The 26,263-nt window shown below is 55.4% G+C and overlaps 1 protein-coding gene across 2 annotated transcripts; it reads left to right on the forward strand.

Annotated features, from left to right (window-relative positions):
* The first annotated feature begins 1,077 nt into the window (after positions 1 to 1,077).
* Positions 1,078 to 25,793, forward strand: LOC123352991 (nuclear envelope pore membrane protein POM 121-like). 2 transcript variants are annotated; one of them, XM_044993630.1, is made up of 13 exons: positions 1,078 to 1,208; positions 7,467 to 7,682; positions 8,361 to 8,516; positions 10,398 to 10,478; positions 11,291 to 11,462; positions 14,620 to 14,711; positions 15,791 to 15,861; positions 16,627 to 16,751; positions 17,156 to 17,258; positions 17,979 to 18,158; positions 18,614 to 20,278; positions 21,059 to 21,187; positions 21,658 to 25,793. In XM_044993630.1, the coding sequence occupies exons 1-13, from the start codon at positions 1,120 to 1,122 to the stop codon at positions 21,750 to 21,752; spliced, it is 3,174 nt and encodes a 1,057-aa protein (XP_044849565.1). In that variant the 5' UTR covers positions 1,078 to 1,119; the 3' UTR covers positions 21,753 to 25,793. The 2 variants fall into 2 exon arrangements, with proteins under 2 accessions (XP_044849565.1, XP_044849566.1); XM_044993631.1 differs by having other exon boundaries at positions 17,982 to 18,158.
* Positions 25,794 to 26,263: the final 470 nt, after the last annotated feature.

Raw genomic sequence — 26,263 nt, forward strand, 5'->3', positions numbered from 1 at the left:
TAGCCCCTCCGCCAGCTCCCGAACCCCTCCCCTCCCTCATAGCCCCTCCCCCTTCCCATCACCCCTCCCCCAGCTCCCGAACCCCTCCCCCTTCCCATCACCCCTCCCCCAGCTCCCAAACCCCTCCCCTCCCCCATAGCGCCTCCCCCAGCTCCCGAACCCCTCCCCTCCCTCTCCCCCATCACCCCTCCCCCTTCCCATCACCCCTCCCCCAGCTCCCAAACCCCTCCCCTCCCCCATAGCGCCTCCCCCAGCTCCCGGACCCCTCCCCTCCCTCTCCCCCATCACCCCTCCCCCAGCTCCCGAACCCCTCCCCTGCAGGGGTGGCTCTATGTCAGGGGTCCCCAACGCGGTGCCCGGGGGGGGGGCATCTAAATGCGCCCACGTCCTGGCCGGCGGTCGAGCCTCTGCCGAAATGCAGCTGAAATTGGGCGGATGCTGGACCGCGGCCACGGCCCTTCGTCTGGCGGGGGTTGGGGGCCGCGGCTCTGTGTATTTCGCTGCCTCAAACAGGGCAGGCAGGCGGCTGCGGGGAGCTCCCGCGGGCAGGCCGCCAAGGCAGCGGGGGGGGGGGGGGGGCCGGGCACGTGCCCCGCTGCCTGGAGCCGCCTCCGCGTCCCTCGCCCCGCCCCGCCCCGCCCCCGGCTCAAGAACCCCGCCCCTCGCCCCGCCCCCCGGCTGCCGAGCCCCGCCCCTCGCCCCGCCGCCTCGAGCCCCGCCGCCTCGAGCCCCGCCTCCCCCTAACCCCGCCCCTCGCCCCGCCCCGGCGCCTCGAGCCCCGCCGGCTGCCGAGCCCCGCCCCTCGCCCCGCCCCCGCGCGGAGCACGCCGGGAGGGGCGCTGCGGCCGGCGGGCGGGAGGGAGGCGGCGCGGGGCCGCCATGTCTCGGCGGCGGGGCTGGCGCTGGCCCTGGCTCTGGCTGCGGGGCGCGGCGGCGGGGCTGGCGCTGGCGCTGCTGGGCCTGGCCTGCCTGGTGCTGCGGGGCCCGGGCGCGGCGCTGCTGGGCGCGGCGGGGGCCTGGGGCGCCCTGAGGCCCGGCCCGGGGGGGCCGCGCAGGCCGGGGCCCCGGGGCGGCCACAAGCCGCCGGCCAAGGCCGCGGCCAACGGGGGCCCGTTCGCTATGGGCGGGCAGCTGGGCCGGGCCGAGCCGCGCCCCGCCGGGGGAGCCGGGGCCGCGCTGCCGGGCCCGAGCCGCCGCCGCGCCGCGGGGTAAGCGCGGACCGACCCCCCATCCCTGCCCCCCCCACTGACTCCCCCCGGCCCCGCCCCTCACCCGGCCCCCCCCACTGACCCCCCCCGGCCCTGCCCCTCACCCGGCCCCCCCAGTGACCCCACCCATCCCTGCCCCCCCGGCCCCGCCCCTCACCCGGCCCCCCCAGTGACCCCACCCATCCCTGCCCCCCCGGCCCCGCCCCTCACCCGGCCCCCCCCCACTGACCCCCCCCGGCCCTGCCCCTCACCCGGCCCCCCCTTCACCCCAACCCACTCCCCATCTCCCGGCCCGAGCCGTGGGGTAAGCGCGGGCCGACCCGACCCCCCACCACTGACCCCCCCCCGACCTCAACCCACTTCTCATCTCCTGGCCTGAGCCCCCCGACTCCCTCGCCGACCCCCCCGTCCTTCCCCTCACCCTGACCCCCTCCCTCTTCCCCGGCCCCCCCATCTCCCCCCACTGACCCTCCCATCTCCCTGACTGATCCCCCGGCCTCCCTCACACTGACCCCCCCACATCCTCCTGCCTCCCCTCCCCCCCCCGACCCCCCTCCGCCCAACCCACTCCCCATGGCCCGGCATGAGCTGCTGCTGAGCTGTGGCGGAAGTGCGGGCCAGACCTCCACTATCCTCCCTGCCTCCCCTCACCCTGCCCCTGCTAATCCCCCCCCCCCGGCCTCCCCTCACTCCATTCTCCCCTCACCCCAACCCCCCCACCCCACTATCCTCTCGGCCTCCTCTCACTGCATCCCCCTCTGGACCCCCCCACTGTCCCCCCCACCCCACTATCCTCTCTGCCTCCCCTCACCCTGACCTACTCCCCATCTCCTGGCCTGCTGCCTTGCACTGGGGTAAGAGCTAACTCCCGACCTCCCTCTGACCCACCCAGCCCTTTTCCCTCATCCCGCCGCACCCTCCCCTTGACCTGTCTCGCTCCCCTCACCAGCCCAACATCCCTCAGCCCTTCCCCTTAACCCCCCACAATCTCCCCCCCCCTGGCTCCCCCCCCCCGGCCCATCATGCCACCTTGCCTTGGGATAAGAACTGACCACCCCCCTCACCTTCCTCTGACCCACCCAATACTTCCCCCTCATCCTGTCCCCCCCGCCACTGAACCCTCTGAGCCTTCCCTGACCCGTCTCCCAGCCTGACCCATCCCACAGCCTCGCCTTGGGGTACAAGCGGACCGACCTCCCCGCCTCTCCACCTCACCCTGCCCACTGACACCCCCTCAGCCTCCCCTCATCTCCCAGCCTGCCATGTCTCCTTGCCTCGGGGTAAGAGTGGACCGACTCCACCTGCCACCTTGCCCTGACTCACCCTTCCCAGCTTCCCCTCACCCCTGCCCACCCCCCATCTCCCAGGCTGTCCTGCAGCCTCATCTTGGGATACCACACCAGCCCTTCCCCCTCACCCTGACCCCCCTCACCAGCCCGACACCCCTCTGTCCAGCCCTTGCCCCTCACCCCAACTCACCCTCTGACCGTGCCATCTTCCCTCGAGCCCAGCCTCATGCCTCACCTTGGGGTAAGAGTGGACCGACCCTCCTCAGCCTTCCCTCTCATCCACTGATCCCCCAGCCCAACCTGCTGCCTTGCCCCTTCATCTCTGATCCCCGAGCCTGCCCTGCCCTTCCAATGCCCCCCACACTCCCTCCACTATGACTCCCCCATCGCCCCCCAGCCCAACCTGCCTCCTCAAGCCCCCTCACTCCTGCCTGCCCCAGCTGGCCAGCTCCCCCTTCAGTCTGCTACATTCCCCCCACCCGTTCCTCTGCTCCCATTCCCAGCCTGGACCACTGCCTTGCCTTCAGCTAAGGACTAGACTGATCATCCCCAGCCCTCCCTCACCCTGAATCCGCTCAGCCCATCCACTCCCACTGACCCTGTAGGCTGATCCACTTCTTGGCCTTTGGGTAAAGACCAGACTGCCCCCTCACTCCCAGCTTGACCTGCCACCTCTCCTTCAGGAAAGGACCAGACCTGCCCCCAGAGCCTCCTAGCCCGACCCCCAACCCACCGCCTCTCTTCCCAGTAAAGATGGGACCAATCTGCCCCAGCCACCTCCTCCCAACCTCCCCATTCTTCCTGATGCATCTCCTCTGGGTAAGGATAGGACTGAACCCCCTCTCAGCCCTGCCCCATCCCTGCCCAACTCCTCATCCCCAATCCATGCTGCCCCCTCGCTCTCCTTCAAGTAAGGACAAGATGGATTCCTCCTCCCCATTGCTCCCTCCTCAACCTCCATTTGGGGGGCAGCCCCCTCTCTATTATCCTCCTGTCCTTGCTGTCCCTCTTGGCCCCCTCAACTCAACTCCCATTTAGCTTTCCTTGGCCCTGCTACCCCCAACCCTTCTGGGGAATGCCCCCCTTTCCCTCCCCACTGTCTGATCTTCCCCCTCTTGTGCTGCTTCTGGGGTGCCCCTTCTTCCAGCATTGGGCAGAAGGCCCCACCGTGGAGCTGGGGGGCGGGGAGGCTCCCTGCTTTTGGTGGGTTCTGGGAATAGGTCTCTCCCCAAGCACGTCTGTGCTCTGACGGTACCAACTTGGGAAGAACATCCAGAGGATTTACCTCCCTCCTAGTATCCGGTTTGGGGAATGCAGGCAGGTAGCAGAGAGCTGGCACCACAGTGTGTGAAGCCCCCTTCTCCAGGCAGGAGAGGAAACCCTCTTCTTGCAGGGCATTCTCCAGGCAGCTCTGTGGGGCGCCTGGGCTTTGTGGGTTCTACCCCACTCCATACAAGCTCCTAAGCAATCAGCTGGTTCAGGAGGGGATGGGTGGAGCAAGTGGAAGTGGGGGAACGCCCCCACTTCTCTCTGGGATTTTGGTCAGGCTTCATGGGGATTTTTTGCATTTCTGTTGCAATGGATACTCTGCATGTGTACACAGGGAAGTCTGGAGCTCCAGGGCATCATCCCAACATATGCAGGGAGTGGGTGATGCTTTGGGCCCTCACAAGTTGCTGTCTCCTTAGGCTGGCATGGGTGCGCAAAAATGGGCTGAGCACAGCAGCATCTTAGCATCCCCATGTAAGCTCTTTGGGATAGGGAGTAGACCACCACATTGTGTGTGTGCGTACAGCGCCTAGCACAATGGCGTCCTGGCCTTTGACTTGGGCTCCTAGTAACACATGCTGCTGTTGCTACTAATGATGTAAATAGCGATGGCCTCTCACTCCTGTTCTCTAAGGTCTTGGCCACACTTACTACTTATAGGTTCTTAAAGTGCAAAAACTCTGTTTATAATGGCTAACAAAGTTTGTGCCTGTTACATGGATCTCCTGCAGCCTACTTACCAGCATGTTAACCGTGTTTGAGCCCTGGCTCTGGAGAACAGTTCTGTTGAAAATAGTTCAGCTGTAGTATGGCAGGGCACAAACTCTGTTAACCAGTTCTTAGAATTGGGTCTGATTTGTGCTTGGTGGGGCTGGGGCATTGCTGAGATGCAGGCTTGATGACTGTGGTGCAGCCCCCATGGAGGAGCTGGTCGTAGTTACAGAAAGGAACCATGTGCCCATACCCTCCCTTGTGATTACTACAGAGGAGTAGAGGCTGGGAAACAAATTAAAGAGAGGCAGAGACCCCATTCCCCTTTAGGCCAAGACAGCATGACTGGGAAATTCCCTTTGAAAAACATCCTGGGAGTGGTGCTGTCTGGGCTGTATTGTTACTCCTGGGGGAATTCTGCACCACTACGCATGCGCAGAATAGATGTCCCCCACAGATTTATTTGATTCTGTGCAGAAAAGTGACTTCCCTTTGCTTCCCCATCAGAAAGTCATAAGAGTGGTCACGCAACCCTCCTCAGCAATATGTTTCAGGTGCCCAGGCAGCGAGGTAAATCACTGTGGGGCAGGAGGCAGGACTGGGGAAGACCCAGATGACGGACGGCTCCTACCCTATGCCGGCTCAGCTGCTAGGCACTTCCCTTGCATGGCAACTGGGGCCGGGTCAGACCTACCCCCAGATTTCTCCCCGGCCTGCAGGAAGCTCTGCAAATTCCCCACCACCGCTTCCCGCACGAATTGCTCCTCAGTTACAGGGGGAAGGATCCCTGTACGGGGAGCAGCTCCCCCATCCGCCCAACCCCATACATTCAGACCCCCACGCCAGGCCTCACCCCTCTGCACTCAAGAACCCCCATGATGAGTCCCACTCCCCCAGCATCTAGACCTCCCACTAAGCCCCCCAGATCTACCCCTGCTGAGCCCCAACCACCTTCACATGGACCCCTCTGCAGAGTCCCATTACCTTTGTACCCAGAACCCCCGCCTCTGGGTATCCAGATCCCCTCCGCAACCAGATCCCCCATTGAGCCGTCCGCACCCAGATTGCCCCAAACAGAACCTTCAACCCCCAACTGGATCCCTCCACACTTGGATCCAGCCTTGCTGAGCCTACCTGCCAACACCTAGTGCCCCTGGCATGGAAGTGCAGGGCCTTGGGGTGTTTCTGGGGCAGGCCGGGTCCTTGTGCCGTGTCAGGGTTGGGTGCAGCCTCACCGCTGAGTCCGTGTCCCGGGGGGAGCTGTACAGTGATCTCCCGCCTCTGTGCACCCAGGGGCCTGTGCCCCCCAAGGCCACGCTAGAGCCTCCACATTTATTTGACAAGTAACATTTGCAGAATTTTAAAATATTGTGCGCAGAATTTTAATTTTTTGGCACAGAATGCCCTCAGGAGTATATTGTGGAACCAAACGGTGTGGAGTGAATTCACATCCTGCCCAGAGACTATCTTCTGCAAGACTGGCCTAGGGTCGAGGCACCTTGGTTTATTTTGGAGTGGCTCCTCTCTCCACTTAGTTCAAGCCAAAACTTAGATTTTGCAAGAGACTACTATAGAGGTTGAAATCCGAGGTTCTGTTTTCAGAGCTGAATATTTCTTCTGTTCCTAGCAATGAGTCAACTTTCATAAACTATTCCTCCCCACCTCATGAGTAAGAGTGACTGGGTTGCAGCTGGAATGTTTGTGTCTCTGGAGTTGGTGGGAGAACTGCTTACCCAGAGTCTCTGCCAAGTGTTGTTTCATTGGCTTCCTGTTAAATAAGCTGGAGGGGGGAATCTCCAAATAGATTAGTATTTGTTTGGTGCTGCCACATGCTAATGGTTCTGTGGATGTTTTCCCTGCTGTCTGCCCCATATTCTGAAGCTGGGAATAGTCAGACGATCCCGGTGGATTTTACTGCACCGACATCTCTTCTACAAAGAGAGGGTAGTTCCGAAGGGTAGCTCTCACCAAAAATGGCTGATTTGCCCCAATCCCCTACTGTAGCAGAAGTGTTCCAGTCTTTCTGCCCATCCCAGAGAGCATAAATCCACATGAGATCTGCCTTCTCCTGAGGATGGTTTAAAAGGATTGGCAGCTGGATTTTAGGAGTGTAGACAAACTGGTGTATTAGGTCATTAGGTGCACACGAGGAGTAGGGAGTGGATGATTACTGCTTTGCACTGGAATAGTTAAAGGCCTGTAAATCCTCTTCACTGACAGAGGGCTCAGTATGGCCTTGATGCTTGTAACTCTGGCTGGCTCTTCAGAATGTTGAGGGGGGGAGATTGGGGGATTGCATGGACACCCCCCCCCCCCATGTGTGTTTGCTTGATGCTGACAATGTTAAAGCATTAATCAGAATTGTAATAAGAACTCAACTATTTAATGCCTTCACACCTCTCCTGCTCTTGAGACAGGGTCACAGAGCCAAGATGATTGACAGAAAGATAAAAGCCGAGGTCCTCATCACTTAGGCCATGTCCATATTGACCAGGGGCACCTTGTTTTAGTGCCCCTCTGGCAAGAATACGGCCCTTAGCCACGGCCGTCTTGGCCAGACGGTATGACTGTGGTTACTGGCTTTTGCAAGAGGATGGTTGTTAGCCTTAGTGCCCAGGCCAGATTCTGAAGTATTGATCACACTTTGCTTCCCTAAATTCTTGAAGTTTAAAGTGGTATGGTCTTTTCTTGCTGTTGTGTGTTGTTGCTGTGGAGATGCACGCTCCGCCAGCATCGTAGAGGAAGCTGTGTTTTGGTGAGGTTGTGTAGATCGTGTGTAATTCTGGTCACTTACAAATTGTTGGGGGTAACTGTTTGTAATAACTAAAGCAGCCCTTTTCTGAACCTTTCGAGTTTTTCCTTGCAACAAATAATTGCAGCTTTGTGAGCTTAAACTCATTTGATCCCTTGCAATGCGTGGAGTGTCTTGGGGTTAGCAAGAGGTACATTAGCTGGCTGGCCACTTATACCCTGTGTTTTTTCTCTGCAGGGATCACCTGACTCCACCAACTCCCTTTGCGCTGGCTCCTCGGCGCCGGTATCCAATTCAGCAGGCCCAGTACTCCTCGTTGGGGGCCCTGCCCACAGTATGCCTGGATGGCTACCAGAGGAAAAGCCTGCTATCTGCTCGCAACTCCAGCATGGTGCACAGCCCGGTGACAGTGAAGATTGCACGGCCGGACAGCAACCTGGCTCGCTCTCCACTGTGAGTACAACTTAAGCAGTGGCCCTTCAGCATCCCACTGCACGCGTGGTGCACGCGTACAGCCAGTGCTCACAAACACACTTGTATCTTATGTGTTAGAGGTCACTGAGTGCTGTGCAGAGTAGTGTTTACCATTCGAGGGTAGGGGCCCTCTCAACTGCAGAGCCCTGCTTCTCCCAGATCCCCGCACTTACTGGTAGCAAGCAGGTTATAGCTCCTGTGTGGTGACTGGCTCTGGATGCACTGAGGTAGTGTGCGCACTGGTGGTTACACTTATGCATCACTTCACACTACTAACAGCTCTGTAAAACCTCCCCTTAATGAATCACAATGGGGAGAGTAGCCTGCTTGGGAAAATGGGTTGTTTGCTCTTCCCTTGGTGGCTTGATGCGCTCTTCCCTGGGGGAGTGTCTGTAGCCCCTGGCCCTGTAGTGACTTTTTAACCCCCCTCTCAAGCATCACTTCATTGCCATGGAAAGGATTATGAGGTCACAAGCTAGTCCTGAAGCTGCACTGGCGATGCTGCCTAGATTATTTCTCTTTCTTTAGAGGGGGGCTAGTCTTCAGATGTGCTGGGCTGTTGGGGTTCAAGGCGCAGGGGAGCTCAGCACGTGCAGCACCACTAATGGGGAGGAGGTGGGTGCCCACTCTCCCTTAACTCCTGGCTTTACATTGCAGCTTGGAGCAGCTGGTTTCGCCAATGGCCTTGTCATGCAATAGCACCCTGGACCCATGTGCAAAGGAGACTGTACTGAGTGCCCTCAAAGAGAGCAGGAAGAGGGCTGTGGAGGAGGAGGACCAGAGTTTCCCCAGTGGTCAGGAGAACAAAAGGAGGTAATAAGTTAGTGGGCCTGGGTGCTATCTTTGTGTGTCTGAAGCAGTGCGGTGGATGTGCCAGGTGCTTCACTCTCTTCAGTATCGATATACAGGCAGCCCGCCAGCTGTGAACATGGAAGCAAACAGCTGGCCTTTCCATTGTGGCTAGTAATCTGAAACAGAACTTTGGTTTCCTCTTGCTGACCAGCGTTAATAGCAATCTGGTATCTGTGCCCTTCCAGTTACCTTCAGAAAGCCTCGAAGACTTCTCTTTTGAGGAAGAGGAAAAACATTCTGTTTGGGTTTCTGTCGTGGAAGTTTCAAATGCCAAGCCTGGTCTCCCCTGCTTTGGTGGAGGTCTTTGACAGAGGCCTGGTGTGTGGATTGAAGGCTCTCTCAGCACTTGGTTGAAGGGGTAGAGGAGTTGGAATCCTAAAACAATCACTTCCAGCTGCTCGGATTCTTAAGTCTGGTTTATTAACTCCCATTTAAACGTAACCACCCCTTCCTCTCACTTCACCAGGTCTCGCTTCCATATTTTTATCATAAATAAATCAGTTCTCCAGTCAGCCTCTGTCTTTAGAGAGAAATTGGATACGCGCGTCCTGAATTTCTGATGTAAAACAAAACTTGACCATTTAAAATCTGTTGAGATCTCCTTTATATATCTCAATAAGCAAAAAAACCATGCGTGTTTTTCCGTCAAGAAATGATGGGGGAAAATATTTCCCAGTTTCCATTCGTTAAGGTTAATGAGAACACCAGACCTTAGGTCTGCAGCAGTATCTTTCCCCAGGATCTTAGGAAGGAGTAGGATAGAAATCAGTGGATGCCATCCTCTTTCTGGTGGAGCCTTCTTGGAACTCTCCTCTCTTCCAGCTGTGTTTTCCTTCTGTCCATTTCTGTATGTGTGGGTTTGTCTTGTGGCTCTCCATGTCTGTCCCTTGCTTGCCATGAGGCTGCAGGCTGCTTGCAGTGGGAAGTCCATTGGGGCTGGGTGTATGCGCTCTTGCAGATGAATTGAATGCTAGAGAACAGAGAAGAGAAGCTTGGGCTCATGAGATACTGTTTGAGTCTGTCATCCTGTATGCTGCTCCTGGCCCCACTATTAGATGTCAGTTTGAGAGCCCAGGGGATGAGTGGCTTTCAGGGAGCAACCAGTTGTTTTCCCCACTGCTGCAAGAGCACACTTTCAATTGGAGTTGTAGTGGCTTATGCAGCTTTCTCCTCTCCCACTGCTCTTCTCTGTACTTCTTGGACTGGTGAATGTCTGGTCCCACCTCCCAAGGCGGGGGACACAGGATGAATACGATCCTATAAAGAGTGGTAGAGGGTGAGCATGGACGTTGACACTTCGTTCTCCTTTCTGACCTTGGCTCCACAGCTGTGTACCAGTAACCCATTTCAAAGCACTTAGCCAGCGGGGGAGCGTGAGGAGGTTATGTAGGCAGAAAGCTCACTGCTCAGTGACTCGTGTCAGCTACGTCCTATCTTAGCACCAACAGCCTGAGGCCACCTTTGTACTGCCAGCGGTTATGCCTGGCACGTGGGCAGCATCTGGTGTGGCTTGCACTTGAGAGAAATGCAGTCAAGCTCGGCAGTAGAACTGACCAGAGGATGACGATTCTGTTTCAAGGCAACTTCCAAGGTTTTGACATTTGTTTTCATTCCACATTGGAACAAAAATTAAAACTGCTGAACGTTTTCATGAAAACAGAATTCTGTCAGTGTTGATTTTCAGATGAAAACATGGGTGGGCCGGTCGGGCTGGTCATGTCTGTCTAGGGCAATGGGTGGGATGTAGGAATTCTGGGTTCCAGAGCGGAGATTTTCATCAGATTGCTGGATTGGGTGGGTCCTTCTGAACGCTGAGGATTTCCTCATGTCTTTTTCTTGCAGACGCCATGACAGCAGTGGCAGTGGCCAGTCTGCATTTGAGCCTCTGGTAGCCAATGGAGCCCCAGCTTCTCTGGTACCCAAGTAAGTGCCTGTCAGACTCTTAAGGGGCTAGTGGTGGCTAACGGGCAAAGCCAAAAGGCTCTGCAGCCTTGGCCAGGCGAGTGGAGGCCAGAGGAAGAAGCACTGTGCTTTTCCTTCCTGAAGTGCAATTTATTGAAATAGCAGGCAGGGCTAGAGCTGGGCTTCCTGTCCTGTGACCCAAGCTCTGCACCCTGACTGGGAGAGGAAAGACCTCTGGGAGGTGTCCAGTGCTGGGCTGGATTCTCTCTGTATGGAGTGGAGCTTGGCCTGAGCTGCTGGCAGCCCCCTGATCAAGATCTTGGCTGCACAAGCTGAAAAAGCAAAACTGAAAACCCTGCCCCTCCCTCAAAAAAATCATCCAGACTAACCTGTCAGAGATAGGCGCTGGGTGGGAGACCCCCAAAACATGTGGATGTGGGGATTGCATGAAATTAGAACTGGGCAAAACTTTTTTTGGTGAATGGTATTAACTGAAAAACACATTTTTCAGGGCACCAAAATTGTGTGTGAATTTAAGTTAAATTCAGTGAATAGTTTCAGCCAGGAAAAATGGAAAATCTTGAAAGTCAAAGCTGTTTTTTTTATATAGTTAAATCTCTAAACAAAACATCAAGTGCTAAACACCTGAGAATAAAACATTTTTGTGTGAAATGAGACAAACGCCTGATATGAGACTCTCCGTTTTTTGTTTTGATGAGAAAAACAAAAAATTAAGCTTTGGTTCAAATCAAACTTTTTTGGTTCAGCCCCCAAACTGAAAATTCAATGATTTACTTACCTTCATTAGTAATCACCTCTCCCTCTTTCTCTAGGCCAGGCACTTTGAAGAGGGCCCTTGTTTCCCAGTGCCTAGATGATTGCTTGAGCAAGAGATCGCGCACTTCTTCCATCAGCTCCATGAACACCACATATGCTGGTGGGATTCCCAGCTCCATCCGCAATGCCATCGCTAGCTCCTACAGCTCCACCCGGGGACTCTCGAAGGTAGGTCACAGCATTTCTAATAAAACACCTGGAATTCACAGGAGAGACAGTGGTTTGGGGTGGCATGGCCTCATGAGGTAATAATTGGAGATATACCAATCTCCTAGAACTGGAAGGGACCTTGAAAGGTCATTGAGTCCAGCCCCCTACCTTCACTAGCAGGACCAATTTTTGCCCCAGATCTCTAAGTGGCCCCCTCAAGGATTGAACTCACAACCCTGGGTTTAGCAGGCCAATGCTCAAACCACTGAGCTATCCCTCCCCCCTGAGAATAAGGCAGCATTGCCAGGTGCCTGGCAGTAAACCAGAGTAGTCTTTCTCCAGCTTCATGCAGTACAAACACCTTCCGCAGAGCATCTCAAGCAAAATGTAAACTGTAGCCACTGCTTGTCTGCAACACGCCCACCAGGAGGCAGTGCTTCGCCATCCTCCAGCATTGGCTAAAGCCAAAGGGTGTCATGGAATACAGCCCCCTCAAACAGACCAGAACACTGTGATTTCCTTATGATTTAGTTTCAGTTCGATGATGCTCAGTTTGGATTGTTCTAGGTAAAACAAAATGTAAAATCAGAACCATTCTCCTGTCATGCCACCCTCTTTCAGGCTGCAGTTGGCCAATGTTTGAGTCCAGCATTTTCAGCTTTGATCCAGGGCTCTTAGGCAATTGCTAATCTACAAAAAAAAAATGGTGTTGAAATGACTCCTTTGTCATCAGACAGGACTGTAAAATTGCTGATGCAGCATAAGGGGAAAAAGGGGTAAACAGGTGGCAACATTTGCAGCTGATACAAAACTACTCAAGATAGTTAAGTCCCAGGCAGACTGTGAAGAGCTACAAAGGGATCTCTCAAAACTGGGTGACTGGGCAACAAAATGGCAGATGAAATTCAGTGTTGCTAAATGAAAGTAATGCACATTGGAAAGCATAATTCCAACTATATATATAAAATGATGGGGTTTAAATTAGCTGTGACCACTCAAGAAAGAGATCTTGGAGTCATTGTGGATAGTTCTCTGAAGACATCCACTCAATGGGCAGCAGCTGTCAAAAAAGCGAACAGAATGCTGAGAATAATTAAAGGGATAGATAAGAAGACAGAAAATATCACATTTCCTCTATATAAATCCATGGTACATCCACATCTTGAATACTGTGTGCAGATGTGGTCACCCCATCTCAAAAAAGATCTATTGGAATTGGAAAAGGTTCAGAAAACAGCCACAAAAATGATTAGGGGTATGGAATGGCTGCCATATGAGAAGAGATTAATAAAACTGGGACTTTTCAGTTTGGAAAAGAGATGGCTAAGGGGAGATGTGATTGAGGTCTATAAAATCATGACTAGTGTGGAGAAAGTAAATAAGGGAGTGTTATTTACGCCTTCTCACAACACAAGTACTAGGGGTCACCAAATGAAATTAATAGGCAGCAGGTTTAAAACAAATAAAAGGAAGTATTTCTTCACACAACGCACAGTCAACCTGTGGAACTCCTTGCCAGAGGATGTTGTGAAGGCCAAGATCACAACAAGGTTCAAAAAAGAACTAGATACATTCCTGGAGGACAGGTCCATCAATGGCTATTATCCAGGCTGGGCAGGGATGGTGTCCCTAGCCTCTGTTTGCCAGAAGCTGGGAATGGGCGACAGGGGATTGATCACTTGATGATCACCTGTTCTCTTCAGTCCCTCAGGGGCACCTGGCACTGGCCTCTGTCGGTAGACAGGATACTGGGCTAGATGGACCTTTGGTCTGACCCAGTAGGGCCTTTCTTAGGTTCTTATAAGAGCAGATAACTGAACTTTACTATCCTTCTGCGGGCTTAACTGCTGCTGTTCTACCCTCTTTCTTTTGTACCTCCTTGTCTCCTGAGCCAGAGGGGACCCTGGGCATCAAACCTGATACACCTTTTTAAAATAAATCCATGGGAAAATCACACACTGAATATTGCATGCCATTCTGATTTTCCCCATCCAAAAAAATATTAGATTTGGAAAGAGATAGAAAAGGGCAACAAAAATGATTAGGGGTATGGAACAGGTTCCATAGGAGAGATTAAAAAGACTGGGACTATTCAGCTTGGAAAAGAGATGACTAAGGGGGGTTATGATAGAGATCTACAAGATCATGAATGGTGAGAAGGGGAATAAGGAAGTGTAATTTACCTCTTCACATAACGCAAGAACCAGGCCTCACCCAATGCTATTAACAGGTAGAAGGTTTAAAACAAACAAAAGGAAGTATTTCTTCACACAATGCACAGTCAACCTGTGGAACTCACTGCCAAGGGAAGTTGTGAAGGCCAAGACTATTACAGAGTTCAAAAAGGAATTAGATAAGTTCATGGAGGATAGGTCCATCAGTGGCTATAAGCCAAGATGGTCTGGGATGAAACCCCATGCTCTGAGTATCCCTAAGCCTCTGACTGCCAGAAACTGGGGCTGGACGATGGGATGAATCACTTGATAATTGCCATGTTCTGTTCATTCCCTCTGAAGTATTTGGCACTGGCCACTGTTTGAAGACAGGATCCTGAGCTAGATGGACCATTGCTGTGACCCAGTATGGCCATTCCTCTTATTACGATTCCTGTAGGAAATGTTCCCTAGGTTCAGTCTCACCTGAAATGTGCCACTTTCAATGGAAAAACGCTACAGTCCCTGAGGTAGGATTAACTGTCTCTTGTGCGGTGTTGCTGAGAGCACAGCCTGCTCTTGCCAGAGGAACTCCATGTGCTTATGGGTCTAGGGTATGTCTACACCGCAGTTAAAAACCTGCAGCAGGCCTGTGCCGCTTACTCAGGCTCTCAGGGCTCGAGCCAAGAGGCTAATTGTGGTGTTGACGTTCGGGCTCAGGCTGTGTGGCTCAGGCTCTAGAACCCTGCAAAGTGGGAGGCCGCAGAGCTCTGGTTGCAGCCCAAGCCCTAACGTCTACACCACAATTAAACAGCTCTGCGAGCCCAAGTCAGCTGGCACAGGCCAGCTGGGGGGCGTCTGATTGCAGCATAGACATATCCTAAGGCTCTAGTCTCTTCACCAGCCAGATCATTGTTACAAAGGGGATCAATACAGCCTGTGGGGCTGGCCAGGAGCACAGGGCATTTAGCTTCCTGGTATGAATTACCTTTTAATGGTCGGTCTCTCTCTCTGGGTTCCAGCTGTGGAAGAGAAGTGGCCCGAGTACTTCCCCTCTCTCCAGTCCAGCATCTTCCCGCTCTCAGACACCGGAGAGGCCTAACAAGAAAGCCAGGTAACCAAGCTGTGCTTCCAGTTCAGTGCAGCTTGCATTTGTTGCTGATTCGGTCTGAACAGATGTTGGGGGTATCGTTCTAGCGGTATCCTGTGTGCAGGCTCCAGTGGGGAGGGGGCAAGGCCTGTCCAGACGGGGCCGGTGAGGCGTTTTGGACTGCCCTCTTCTCTCTCCCCAAGTCTTGAGCTCTGTGTGAGCCACGCATCTTGGGGCACTCCAACCCTTCCCTTCCAAGCCGTCTTGTCCCCTGAAGTCTGGCTGACTTTGCTCTCCCTCGTCTTCCTGCTAGCGGCCTAAGGAGGATTGCACTAGTTCCATTCTCTAGTGTCCGTACCTGTATCCTGCCTGCCCTGCGGCTGATACGGGTTACTGGGCTGGTGACTTCCAATGCTGAGCACACCCTGCTGCTTTTGCCCATTTCCTTGACCTGGATTGTTCACATGTCTGGGGCTGGGAGAGAAGAAAGGGCCCATTGCCATTTCGTTAACTAACACCCACCTCTGCTGCTCCTAAGGACTCCGTCATAGCTGTCCAAGGGATACAGGGGCACCTGTCTACTTCCAGCCTCCTGCCGTAGTGTTCATCCCTCTGCAGCAAGGGGGGGGGGGGCCTGTCTGCAGTCCGAGTGTGTGACACATCAGTTGTAAAACAAATGTTGAAACAGGCTGTTCTCCCAGAATATTCACTGTGAATGTTTGGGTCTAAAGCAAAATGACTCACAGGCCAGCAAAGTGTGGGTCCCTCAGTGATGTTCTGAGGTTAGCTTTGCCTCTGCAAAGTGCTGGAGGGTTTGTGTGCAATTCTTCCTGTGCTGATATGCCAGACCTCTCCACTGGCCCAAACTGTGGTGCACAAGTGTGCGCCTTTTGCCTCCAGGCACTGTCAAGCTTTTTGGGCTAGAGGCAGCACGGTGCTCAAGGCACTGGTCTTACCAGTGGTTGGCAATTTTGCTTGTGGCTTTCAAGATGATCATTCACAGCTCGTGGGTTGTGTTTAAATCTGTCCTGAAATGTTCGCAGCGCTCAGAGGAGGTGCGTTGGTGTGAACTGGGCTTAACGGGCTTTCTCCTGTCTCTGCAGGGAGGAGGATCCTCACTGGTCCAGCACGTCTACCCCTGTAAAATCTGACAAGGAGCTGCAGACAGAAAAGGGTGAGTGGGGACAGGGTGTGGCTTGCAGAGCCACTGGGGATGCCAGTTTGCCTCAGGCTCTGCAACTGCCTTGTAAAGGAAAGGCTGCTGGAGAGTCAGAGGAGGCGGAAGTTGGAACCTTCTCTGGAAGTAAGATTTGAATGTGGTTTAGAAACGGAGTAAGTAGGTACCGGGCACAGCAGAGAGGACAGGATGATGCGTCTCCACCAAGTTCCAAGCTGAGCAATGATAGGCCCCTCCCTGTTTCCTCCTGCTGGTTAAATTGGCCAGTGTTCATCATTTGCTGTCCGAAGTGGTTAAACAGCTCCCATGCTTCACCCCACTGGGGGCTGAGTGTGGGTGGTAGAAAAGTAACCTCAGCTCTAGTTTGTCTGTTGGTTAGTGGAGCACGTTGAGAGGATGGTGGACGCCATTAGAAAGGGCCACTGCACTGCTGCTCTGAGTTACTGAATGGGCTCTTCAGTGTAAGCAGGAGCAAGTCCTGGAGCAGTCTGTCCACATCCCTGGGAGTCTTCGCACGAGCTGCCGCCTCAGTTTGCAGGTATGGCCAGCCATTCATCCAGGAAACCCTGGGGTCCTGTACTCAGCTTGGCCCTCTGTCTGTGGCTCTGCTCCGAGGCAGGGTTATCTGGAGGCAAGTCTTTCTCTCCTCCTCCCCCCCCCCACTCTGACAGAAGGGTGATGAAAGCATCGGTAACAGGGTGTGCAAACTGACCACCTCCTCTATCTGGAACCCCCACTTTTGATTGGTTCCTCCCATACTAGCTTTGGAGACTCCTGTGCGGAAGAAGCAGAGTTCCTTGACCTCGCCGTCTGTGTCAGGGAGCAGTGGGAAACGCAAGCGGAAGATCCAGCTGCTTTCTTCTCGCCGAGGAGACCAGCTTACCTTGGTACGTTGCCTCCATGTAGCCCCTCCTGGGCACCTCTGGCAGTGGAATACCCTGCTGCAGGTCCTCCAGGAGTGGGGGGAAGCCTAACCTGGCTGCCCCTAGGGATAGGATCACCTGCCCTTTGTGGGATGGGAAGTGAAGCCAACCCCAGCTCCTGGTGTCTGGGGAGCTGCTTACTGCTGGGCCTTTCCTGGGCAATACTGTGGCCCACTCAGGACCAAACTGAAAACAACCCCAGACCACGTGCAGTTAGTGGGCAAAACAGAGGAGTAGGGATCTGAGTGGCAGACTCTGCTTCATAGCAGTTGCTGCTCAGTGGCTTTACCATGAGTTTGGCTGGGCTGGGCTCTGCCTGCCTCCTTGAGGAAGGGACTAAGCTCACGCAGTTGTTCTTTCCTTGGCAGCCCCCACCCCCTCAGCTGGGTTATGCTGTCACAGCAGAGGACTTGGATGCAGAAAAGAAGGCAGCACTGCAATGGTTCAACAAAGTTTTGGAGGATAAGACGGGTAAGGACCCCCTCACTGCCGTCCCCTCCCATTTAGGAGGTGCGGTTAGTAGGATACTTACAGTAACTTAATGCTGTAAGCAAGAAACTGAAGGAAACACCCATCCCATAGATTTCTAAGGCCAGAAGGGACCATTATGGTTAAGGATACGAGTCCATCATGGATTCCATGACTTTTGATGACCTCTGCGACTTCAGCCCCAGGCGGCGCGGGGCTTGGAGGGTGCGGGCCTCGGGCTTCTATGAATTGTTTGACTGTGATCTTACTTAAAAATAACCCTGACAAAATCTTAACCTTAATTATGGTCATCTGGTGTGATCACCTGTGTAACACAGGCCAGAGAACATCACCATGTGAGTCATGCATCATGCCCAGTAGAGCTGCCTTCTCCCAGCAGCTAATGAAGTTGATGATCATAATGGTCCCTTCTGACCTTAAAGTCTATGAAGTTAGATTTTCTGCCACTCTGGGTCCTGAGGAGAACTTCATGAATGACACCCCTGCCCCGCCCCACCCCAAAACCTGGGGCTTTTAACCCCATATGAGTCCTCCAGATCCTGGGTGGGGGTGAAGTCCTTGGATCCTTTCAAGAATGTGGCATGTCCTCCTAACATCACGTCACTGCGTCAGGCTCTGGTTCCATCTTTGGCTGCCCCTGCGTAGCTGGGAAGCCCGGCGAATAGCAAAGTGTGTCAGCATGTTGTTTTTCTTGTTCTCCAGCAGTAGATGCCACGCCAAGCACTGCTGCAGAAACCAGCCCTGCATCTAGGCCTGTGTCATTCACACTGACACCTACTGGGCCTACATCTGTTTCATCGGCCCCCCTGGTCACCGGCACTGGGTCACTCCTGGAGAGTCTGAAGAAGATGCAGAGCAGCCAGAGTGCACTTGTGCTTTCAGGTTAGTGCTCCAGCCAGGGCAGGAGTGACCGTGGGGCTCTAGTGTGGTGAGGGGAGATGGGAGAACACTGGGAATGGCCTCCGTGAGTCACTAGTCAGTCCCAGCTTGGCAGGGCTTGGAGTTGCAATGTTGCTTCTCCCTGACACAGCTTGTAAAGAGCTGAGTGCAGGAAATCCCAAATGGCATTTGGTTTAGTGCGTCCTGAACAGCTCTCCAACCCAGAGTGGAACAAGAGCGGCGGTGCAGGAGGGTCTCTGGGGGGAGCCAGCCGGGTTCTAACCTCGTCACGCAGAGCAGTGCTCTGTTTGGGTCGGGGGGGTTGCTCCAGGTAAGTCTGTCTTGGTGGCAACTTGATAATCTCTCCCAGCCCACCGAGTCCACTTCCTTCATGGCACAACTCAAACTCGGGTAGTCAGTCAGCTGTTCATCTGTAAACGATTTTCTCTCTCCCATAGATTCAGCTGGGGCTGCAGTGACCTCTCAGCTGCCTCGGACAGTTCCCATGGTATTGCTGGATTCAGGTTCACTCCCTGCAGCTGTGTCTGACGCCAAGCCTGGGCCGACATTAAACTTGCCGGCTCCCTTGGCCCCTCCCTCCTCCACTGCCCAGCCTGCCAGCAGGGTGAGCAACCTGGCAATTCCGGCTTCATCTGACCTGGGCGAGACCCCCACCAAAACGCCCTCCCCCCCTAAACCCAGCATTCTCTTTGGGATGCTGAGTACCCCGCCCGCCAGTCAGCCTGGACCAGCAGCAGCAGCCACAGCACCCACAGCCACCCCCATGTTCAAACCAATCTTTGGCACCCTGCCAAAAAGCGAGAGCGTGGCGCTCTCTGCAGCTGGCACCTCTCTGGCAGTCACAGCATCTACCAGCTCTGTGCCTCCCTCGACAGCGTCTTCCTCTGCCGCCGCCACCACCACATTCAAGCCCGTCTTTGGGAACTTGGCAGCTGCGGCTGCACCTATAGCAACAACGTCTCCTTTCACATTCAAGCAGACACCTCAGCCAGCCCCAGCTGCTGATCTGACAGCAGCTTCCACTACAGACACCACCTCCGTCTTCACCGGCCTCCCCAGTGCTGTCTTTACTACTGCAGCCACCGCTGCCAGCACACTGAGTGCCACCACTGACGCCACCACAAAGCCAGCCTTCAGCTTTGGACTTGGCGTGCCGCTCACCACCAGTGCATCCAACAGCACAACCCTCACCGCGCCTGTCTCCACTAGAGCAACCCATCCGTTCCTCTTCGGAGCCTCTCCAAACCCGGCCCCCAGCACAGCAGCAAGCTTCACGCCTACCGCTTCCATCTTCCAGTTCGGAAAGCCTGCAGCCCCCACTGCCAGCGTTCCAGCAGGCTCCACCTTCGGGCCAGCCCAGGCTGCTCCCAGCACCACTGCTGGCTTTAGCATCTTTAGGGGCACAAATCTGACTTCTTCTACCCCACCAACCACCAGTCAGTCAACGCTGTCGTTTGGTTCCTCCACTGCTGCATTTGGTGGTTCCTTTGGAACAGGTGCAAAACCGCCCCCTCCGTATCCTGGTGCAGCTGGTCAGCCTGCATTTGCCACTGGCACCCCGGAGAGCCAGCAGCCCTCCAGCAAACCTGCCGCTGGCCCCACAAGCTTTAGTACCCCCGCTTTCGGCTTTGGGGCCTCTGCAGCTCCCTCTGCGGCACAGCCGGCGTTTGGGAACAGCTCGCAGCCGGTTTTCGGAGGGACTAATACCCAAGTTTCCTTTGGCACCAACAGCTCCCAGCCAGCTTTTGGAGGCACTACATCAGTGTTCTCCTTTGGAACAGCCACCACTTCAACCGCGTCAAGTTTTGGCTCCAACACCCAGCCTACGAAGAGCGGTGCAGGTAGCATGGTATTTGGCGGAACCACCCCCTCTCCATTCCCCTTTGGGGTGTCCAACCAGCAGAGCACAGGCACCAGTGCCTTTGCCATGGGAGCGTCTGCCCTGAGCGGGGGCACCCCCTCCGTGGCATTCAATTTTGGGGCTGGACAGAACGGATCGGCAAGCACAGCAACCCCCTTTGGTTCTTCCCTGACACAGAACCAGAGCGCGCCGTTCGCCTTCGCTGTGCCTGGCACTCCTGACAGCAAGCCTGTGTTTGGAGGTAAGGTGCAGGGGAGGAAGGTCTGCTGGGCCCCGCATTGGAGCTGGCTCGGGGAGAAAGTGGGAGGCTTGAGCGGATCTAGGCCGGGACCTTGCTGTGCTTTCGTTCTCCCTTTATTCCTCACCCCTCTAAACGTAAGGCTGGCGCTCCCCTCTGCCATGAGCCATTCCTGGGGATCAGGAGAATCCCAGATGGCTGCATTTCCAGTCTTTTCATAGACCAGGGACCACTCCAGCTTCTAGCAGTGGGTCTGCGAGGCTGCATCCGCTGGGGAAGGAGTGGGCTGGGGTCACTCTTCTAATAGGCTGAGCTGTGCAAGAGGTTCTGCCCCAGCCAGCAGAGTGAGCTCCCCCAGACTCCGCGAATCCCAGTCTGTTCTGGCCCATGGGTCTGCTGAAGGGAGGCTTCAGGAAGTAGGAAGGGAGTTGATGGGAGATGCAGGAGCCAGTTTTCCCAGGAACTCAAGTGTTTCAGGGAGAGCGGGGAGGTGGTCGCCTTGGGAAAGGGGGAAATGGAAACCCTCTGGGGCTTGGGGGAGTGCACGTCACCTCTGCCTGTTGGGAGGCTGGGTGGGGATGTTCCAGCCCTTCCTGTAGGACCTGTGCAGTTTGTTCTCATCGTCTCCTTCCTCCCTTGGCTGAGCTGCACCCCTTCCCCCCCACCCCCGCGCTACAGCAGAAGCTTCCCCAAAGTGCACAGGCTCTGACCCTGCTGTGGCCGGGACACAGACTCCCCGTCCTGCTCCTCTAGCCAAGGCTGACAGTGGGGTGTTGTTTTCAGGAACTCCCACTCCCTCCTTCGGGCAGAGCACGCCTGCTCCAGGAGCAGGGCCTGTCGGGAGCAACAGCCTTTCCTTCGGGACCCCCAGCACTCCTGGGTCGGGCTTCGGAGGAGCCAGGCCTCCATTTGGTAAGAGACTTTCCTCGTGGCTTCCTCTTCCCCCGCTCTGCAACCTGGGGGGTGGTTGGGGATCAGTAGGAGCCCTGTCCCTAAAGCAGAGCCTGCTGTGGGGTGCACTGGCTTCAGACAGCTCCCAGAGGGAAGTGTCTGTGGGCTGGCTGTTGGGCGGCTGGTACAGCCGGTCCGGGAAGACAGCCTTTGCCTGCCTGCCTGCTCCCTGGGATGGTGGGGAAGGTTGGGTATGGGGGAGGACCGCATCCCCCTCAGAAACAGAACCTCGGTTCTCTGTTTGGGGGTGGAGGGGTGAGCTAGACTGGAGGAGAGTTCAGTGCTTCACCTTAGCAGTGTGATAGTGCACGCTCACATTCACAGGCCCCTGGGAAGTCAATGCTGCAGTGGGCTTCTTGTGTAGCAGTGTCCGCATCCGATAGACATGGGTAAAGGCTGACAGTGGCTCATGCAATCTCTCTTGCCTCTAGGACCATCAGCCCCTGCGTTTTCTATCGGGGCAGGATCCAAGACTGGGCCCCGTCAGCGGCTGCAGGCACGAAGGCAGCACCCCCGCAAAAAATAACCTCTTGGGGCTTCTGTTGGATCTTAGTTCTGGCCCAGCTGTGAAGAGCCCCAGCCCAGCCCCCTGAGCCGAGGGTATCTGAGTTCTAAGTAACCCTTCTGACAAGGAGCCGGGGCCCTTGGGTCAGGCACTCGGTTCTGAAATCGGCTGGAGACGCTTCTGGGTGGCGGCGACTCCGATGCAGGACAGGATAAACCAAACCCTTCGTACTTGAACAGTTCCACAGCTGAGACTGGATGAACTCTGTACATATCAGCAGCGTCCCTTTCCTCCCGTATTTCTCCAGGGCTCACAGTGTGTCATTTCTCCATGGCTTCATCTAGCTGCTCCTGTGCTCTCCTGACCATACTGACAGTTCAGCCTTGCCCATCCCCCATGGACCGAGTGTGTGGCGGGGGACGAGGGGAGGTGCCCACGGTGCCGGCTCATATGCACGTTCCCTGTCTGTGCCTAAATGGAAACTCGTGTTCTGCTCCACCCCATGCTGTGTCCCTGCGTTCCCCCGTGTAGCTTTGCTGTAAGTGAGGCTCTTCCCTCCAGGCAGCCGCGTTCCCAGTCTGCCTGGTGGCTGCTGGTCCTGGAAGGGGGGGTGTCTTCACTGGCTCCACAGGCCTTTCCCTGCACGGTGATCTCATGCCCTGGTAAATGCACCTCTCCCCCTCCTCCTAAGGGACTCCAGCCTCTGGTTTGAACTGGCAGGTGCTGGCTTGCCAGAGGTCTGGCCTGGGCAAATCTAGTAGGTGGGACTGGCCTGAGTCCCGGTGTGTTGGGGAGTAACTCTTGGTGCTCCAGACAGCCCATCATCCAGCTCCAGCTCTGCGCCTAATGACCCGCTGTGAGCAATCTGCCTCTCAATGCTCCCACGCAGACCCTGCAACTCAGCGTCTCGCCTCTGCTGCGGGAACCCAGCCCATGGCAGGGGTAACCAGCCTCTGCAGCCGGGAGAGCAGGAGGGTGGTGCCTTTGGTGCCCCAGCCATGTTCTGACAGGCCCAGGCCCAGGCATGAGCAGAACCCCTGCCCAGAGGAGGTGGGACGCTGCCCTCTCCCATCGTGATGCTCCTGTAGGCTTCCCTGCTTCTGTCCAAGCACTGTCTGGTCTGGTCTGAGTCTGTTTGTTCGCTCATTGAATCGAGCTTGGAGGAAGAATTGAACCGTGTGAGTGGCGGCATGTTGGTAATGCCGGATTTGCTGTGTAAAGATTTTGCGGGGAGGCTGTCTCCTAGTGGGGGATGCACCCTGCCTAATTGGGTGTTGAGAGTAGCATCATTGTGTGGCTACTAGTGCTGAGTGAACTCGATCTTAAATGTGATGACTGAAGGGATGGCAGCCTGGGCCGTGGGGGGGTCACAGGGGCTGGAAGGGTTCCCTAGGTCCCAGGCTGGCAGCTCTTCTCTCCCTGTGTCAAACCCAGCTGGCTCTTGTCTGCCCATGAGCATGGTACCCAGCCAGGGGTCTGTCGCACACGCCCCCTCAGTGCCAGGCTTCCCTGGGGCTGCCCGAAGGCACCAAAGGGAGAGAGTCCCCAACTGACTCGCTTAGGACTCTGCTTCTTCCCCCTTTTTAAAACTTGCAAACTCCTCCTCCCCGAGCCTGGCTCCAGGGCCCGGGTGTGCTCATTTCCAGCCAGCGGGGGGCGCTCGGAGGGGAGAGGGCCAGGGCTCCTATTCCCTCTACTGCCCGCAGCCTCTGGGGAGCTCTCACTGGGAGGAGGATGCCTTGTGTGCCTCGGGGAGAGGGGCCAACACCCCAAAGGCCTAGGCCCCTTTGACCCCCCCACCTTCCAAGAGTGACTCTGGCTGCCAGATCTTTTTACTACTCAGAGGTGTGAGTGTGTGTCTGCCGAATCCTAAATTAACAGATATTTAAACATTTTTTAAGAAAATAAAAATTTATTTTTATATTTAAGCTAAATTGCCTTTGAATTCCTTCAAGCTTGGTTCACTGAGGTGGTCAAAAGTTCAAAGCTGTCGACTAGGATTTAGCTGTGCAGTTTCCTCTGGGGAGGAGGAGGAAGTGGTCCCTTGTGGGCCTGGAACCCACCCCTGGCAGCCGGGGCAGGCTGGGCTAGCCATGGGGCAGGAAGGGCTGGCCTGCTCTGCTCTGTCCGAGGGCTGCTTTCTCTCCCTGCTGGCAGGAGCTGCCGGGCTTCTCCTCCCTGACAGTCAATGTTACATTAAATGTACTTAATTCTTTTATAATGTGATGTATGTGGATGTGACTAAACTTTTTTTATTTTTCCTTGAGACTGAGACTTAGGAGCTCTTTGCATTTCAGAGAGAGTTGGGAGGGGGGGAGGGGGGTATTTTATTCTAGCAGGAACAATGAGCCTCTCCTGGCTGGGGAAGTGGGACATGGGCGGAAAGTCTCTGGGCTCTAGCAGCTGGGAGGTGGCTTCCTTTAGGGTGGGGGTGTCCTGCCCTCACCCCTGCCCCTTTGGAGGGCTGGTTTTCCCCAGCCGTTCCTTAGGATACCAAAGCAGCCGTGGCGGAGCTCTGCCCAGCCGTGTAAATAGCACCGGCCGGGCCTTGCTGGAGTCTCATTTCAGTCTGACTCTTTGCACAGGTTTGGGAAATCAGGTGAAGGGGCTCGTACCTTAGAACTGATCCCGATCCCCTGCCCCCAGCAGAGCCGTCCTAGAGCACACGTCTGGGCCCACGTGCTGTTAAGCGCTGGTGTCGGGCCTGTGCTTTCTCAGCCTGCTGCTTGCGGGGGGGAGCGGGGGTTGTTCAGAGGCTCTGGAGCTTCCCAAATCCCTTGGGAATTGGGGCAGGTTGGCTCTGATGCTGTGACTAATCCGTGGCTGTTGGTTCGTGCCGGCCTCGTAAGCGAGTGTCTTTGCTCCCTGGCTTAGACCCGAGAATTGCTTCTCCTCTCCAGTGTCAACCAGCAAGCAAAGCTCAGGTAGGTGTTGGTAGCTGCTATGCACTCTGCTGGCAGGCCTGCTCCCACACTCCTGCGTTCCTTGGAGACAGGCCGGGAGGGAACTGCTCGTCTCAGCTGACTTTCCTCCACCACAAACCCATTCTGCCCAGCCGCCCATTTACCTTCATTTGTGGCTGTGCTAGGCTAGAGGTGACGTACAAGGCAGAGGCCACGAATTAGTTTTCTGGCCACGGGCCATGCTGCATTGGTGTGTAACTTACTGCAATTCTAATGCCCTGCAGCAGAATATGAGGAGGCCTCTTGCTCCTCAGACACAGCCGGGCTCCTGCCAGCTAATTAAACTCTGTTGGGAGTATATTGCATCTGAGGCCCCTGTTCATACCAGTGCAGTGCAAGGCCTTTCTGAGCTGCTCTCCAGACTGCCTGGGTCATCCCCATCGGAGGTAGGTTGCTGGGGCTGGTGGAGGAGCCGAACAGAACGAGGGGGGGTTGATCATACACATTTATGGAACGAATTAGCAGCAGCTCAAAAGAGCCCCTTGCAGAGGTTTCTGCCCTGAAACAAACCATGTTCATAATCAGCCTTCAGGGCATGGCGGTTTCCTTTTGAAGCCTCTTTCAGGCTAGTCCAGTGAAAGAACCAGGGTAGGACAAAGTAATAGGGTCCAGGTACCACCACGGACCGATGGACTGGTTCAGACACTTCCTGGAGTGTTACCCTGGGCTGAGCTTGTCTTTAACTCGTGTTGGTGCTCTAACCTGCCAAGCAACTCCGCAGCAGTAACGAGTCACTTTGCTGCACCTTGGTTGGCTTTGTGTTTCCTCGTTCTCTAAGCCAGTTCCACTGGCCTGAGTGTTCTCAGCTCCCACCGTTCTCTGCTGTGATAGCAAATACCAAAGCTGCCTAGTGTCCAGGCCGCAGCTCTAAAGGAGCCCATCTGCGTGTTGCACAGAGACCTTCCGCTGCCCGGCTTCCTCCTTAGCTGGGTGAGAACTGTGCGCATTGCAGACATGAATGTTGGGGGGAGGGTGGGGGTTTTATTACAAATGAAAACTTAGATCATTCCTGGTGCAGCTGGTGGGGATTTTTAGTGTGAATGTGCAGTTTTTCCTTGCTTATGTCATTGATTTAAAATAAAAACAAAATTGTGCTCGATTCTGGCACCAATTGCTTTGTGTCGCAGGCAGCCCCAGCTCTGCCCTGGCTGGCCATGCCTGAGATGGAAAGGGCAGGCTCAGGCAGACACCCACTTGGCAGCGTTCTAGAGCAGCATTTCTCAAATGTGGCCACCAGGGGGTGCCAGCAGTGGGCTTCAGCCCTCCTCCCCTGGTTCAGCCAGAGGCTCTGGGGATGGGCTTCAGCTTCAGGGTTCTGGGGGCAAGCTTAACCCCCCCTTCAGCCTTGGGGCTCTGGCAGTGGGATCCATGATTCAGCACCCCTCTCCCCCACACCTTCAACTGCAGGGCTGTGGGCTCCAGCAGGGCTGGCTTTACTGGCCACTATAGTCAGAGGCAAGGTGAGGGGTGAGGCTGGAGTGCAAGGCTGCAAAAGGGAGCTTGGCAATGGAGGGGGGGGACCCAGGTGAGGATGGCGAGGCAGTGGGGGCCAGAGGTGATGGGGGGGGG

Source organism: Mauremys mutica, chromosome 19 (assembly GCF_020497125.1).
Source record: "Mauremys mutica isolate MM-2020 ecotype Southern chromosome 19, ASM2049712v1, whole genome shotgun sequence".
NCBI lineage: Eukaryota > Metazoa > Chordata > Testudines > Geoemydidae > Mauremys > Mauremys mutica.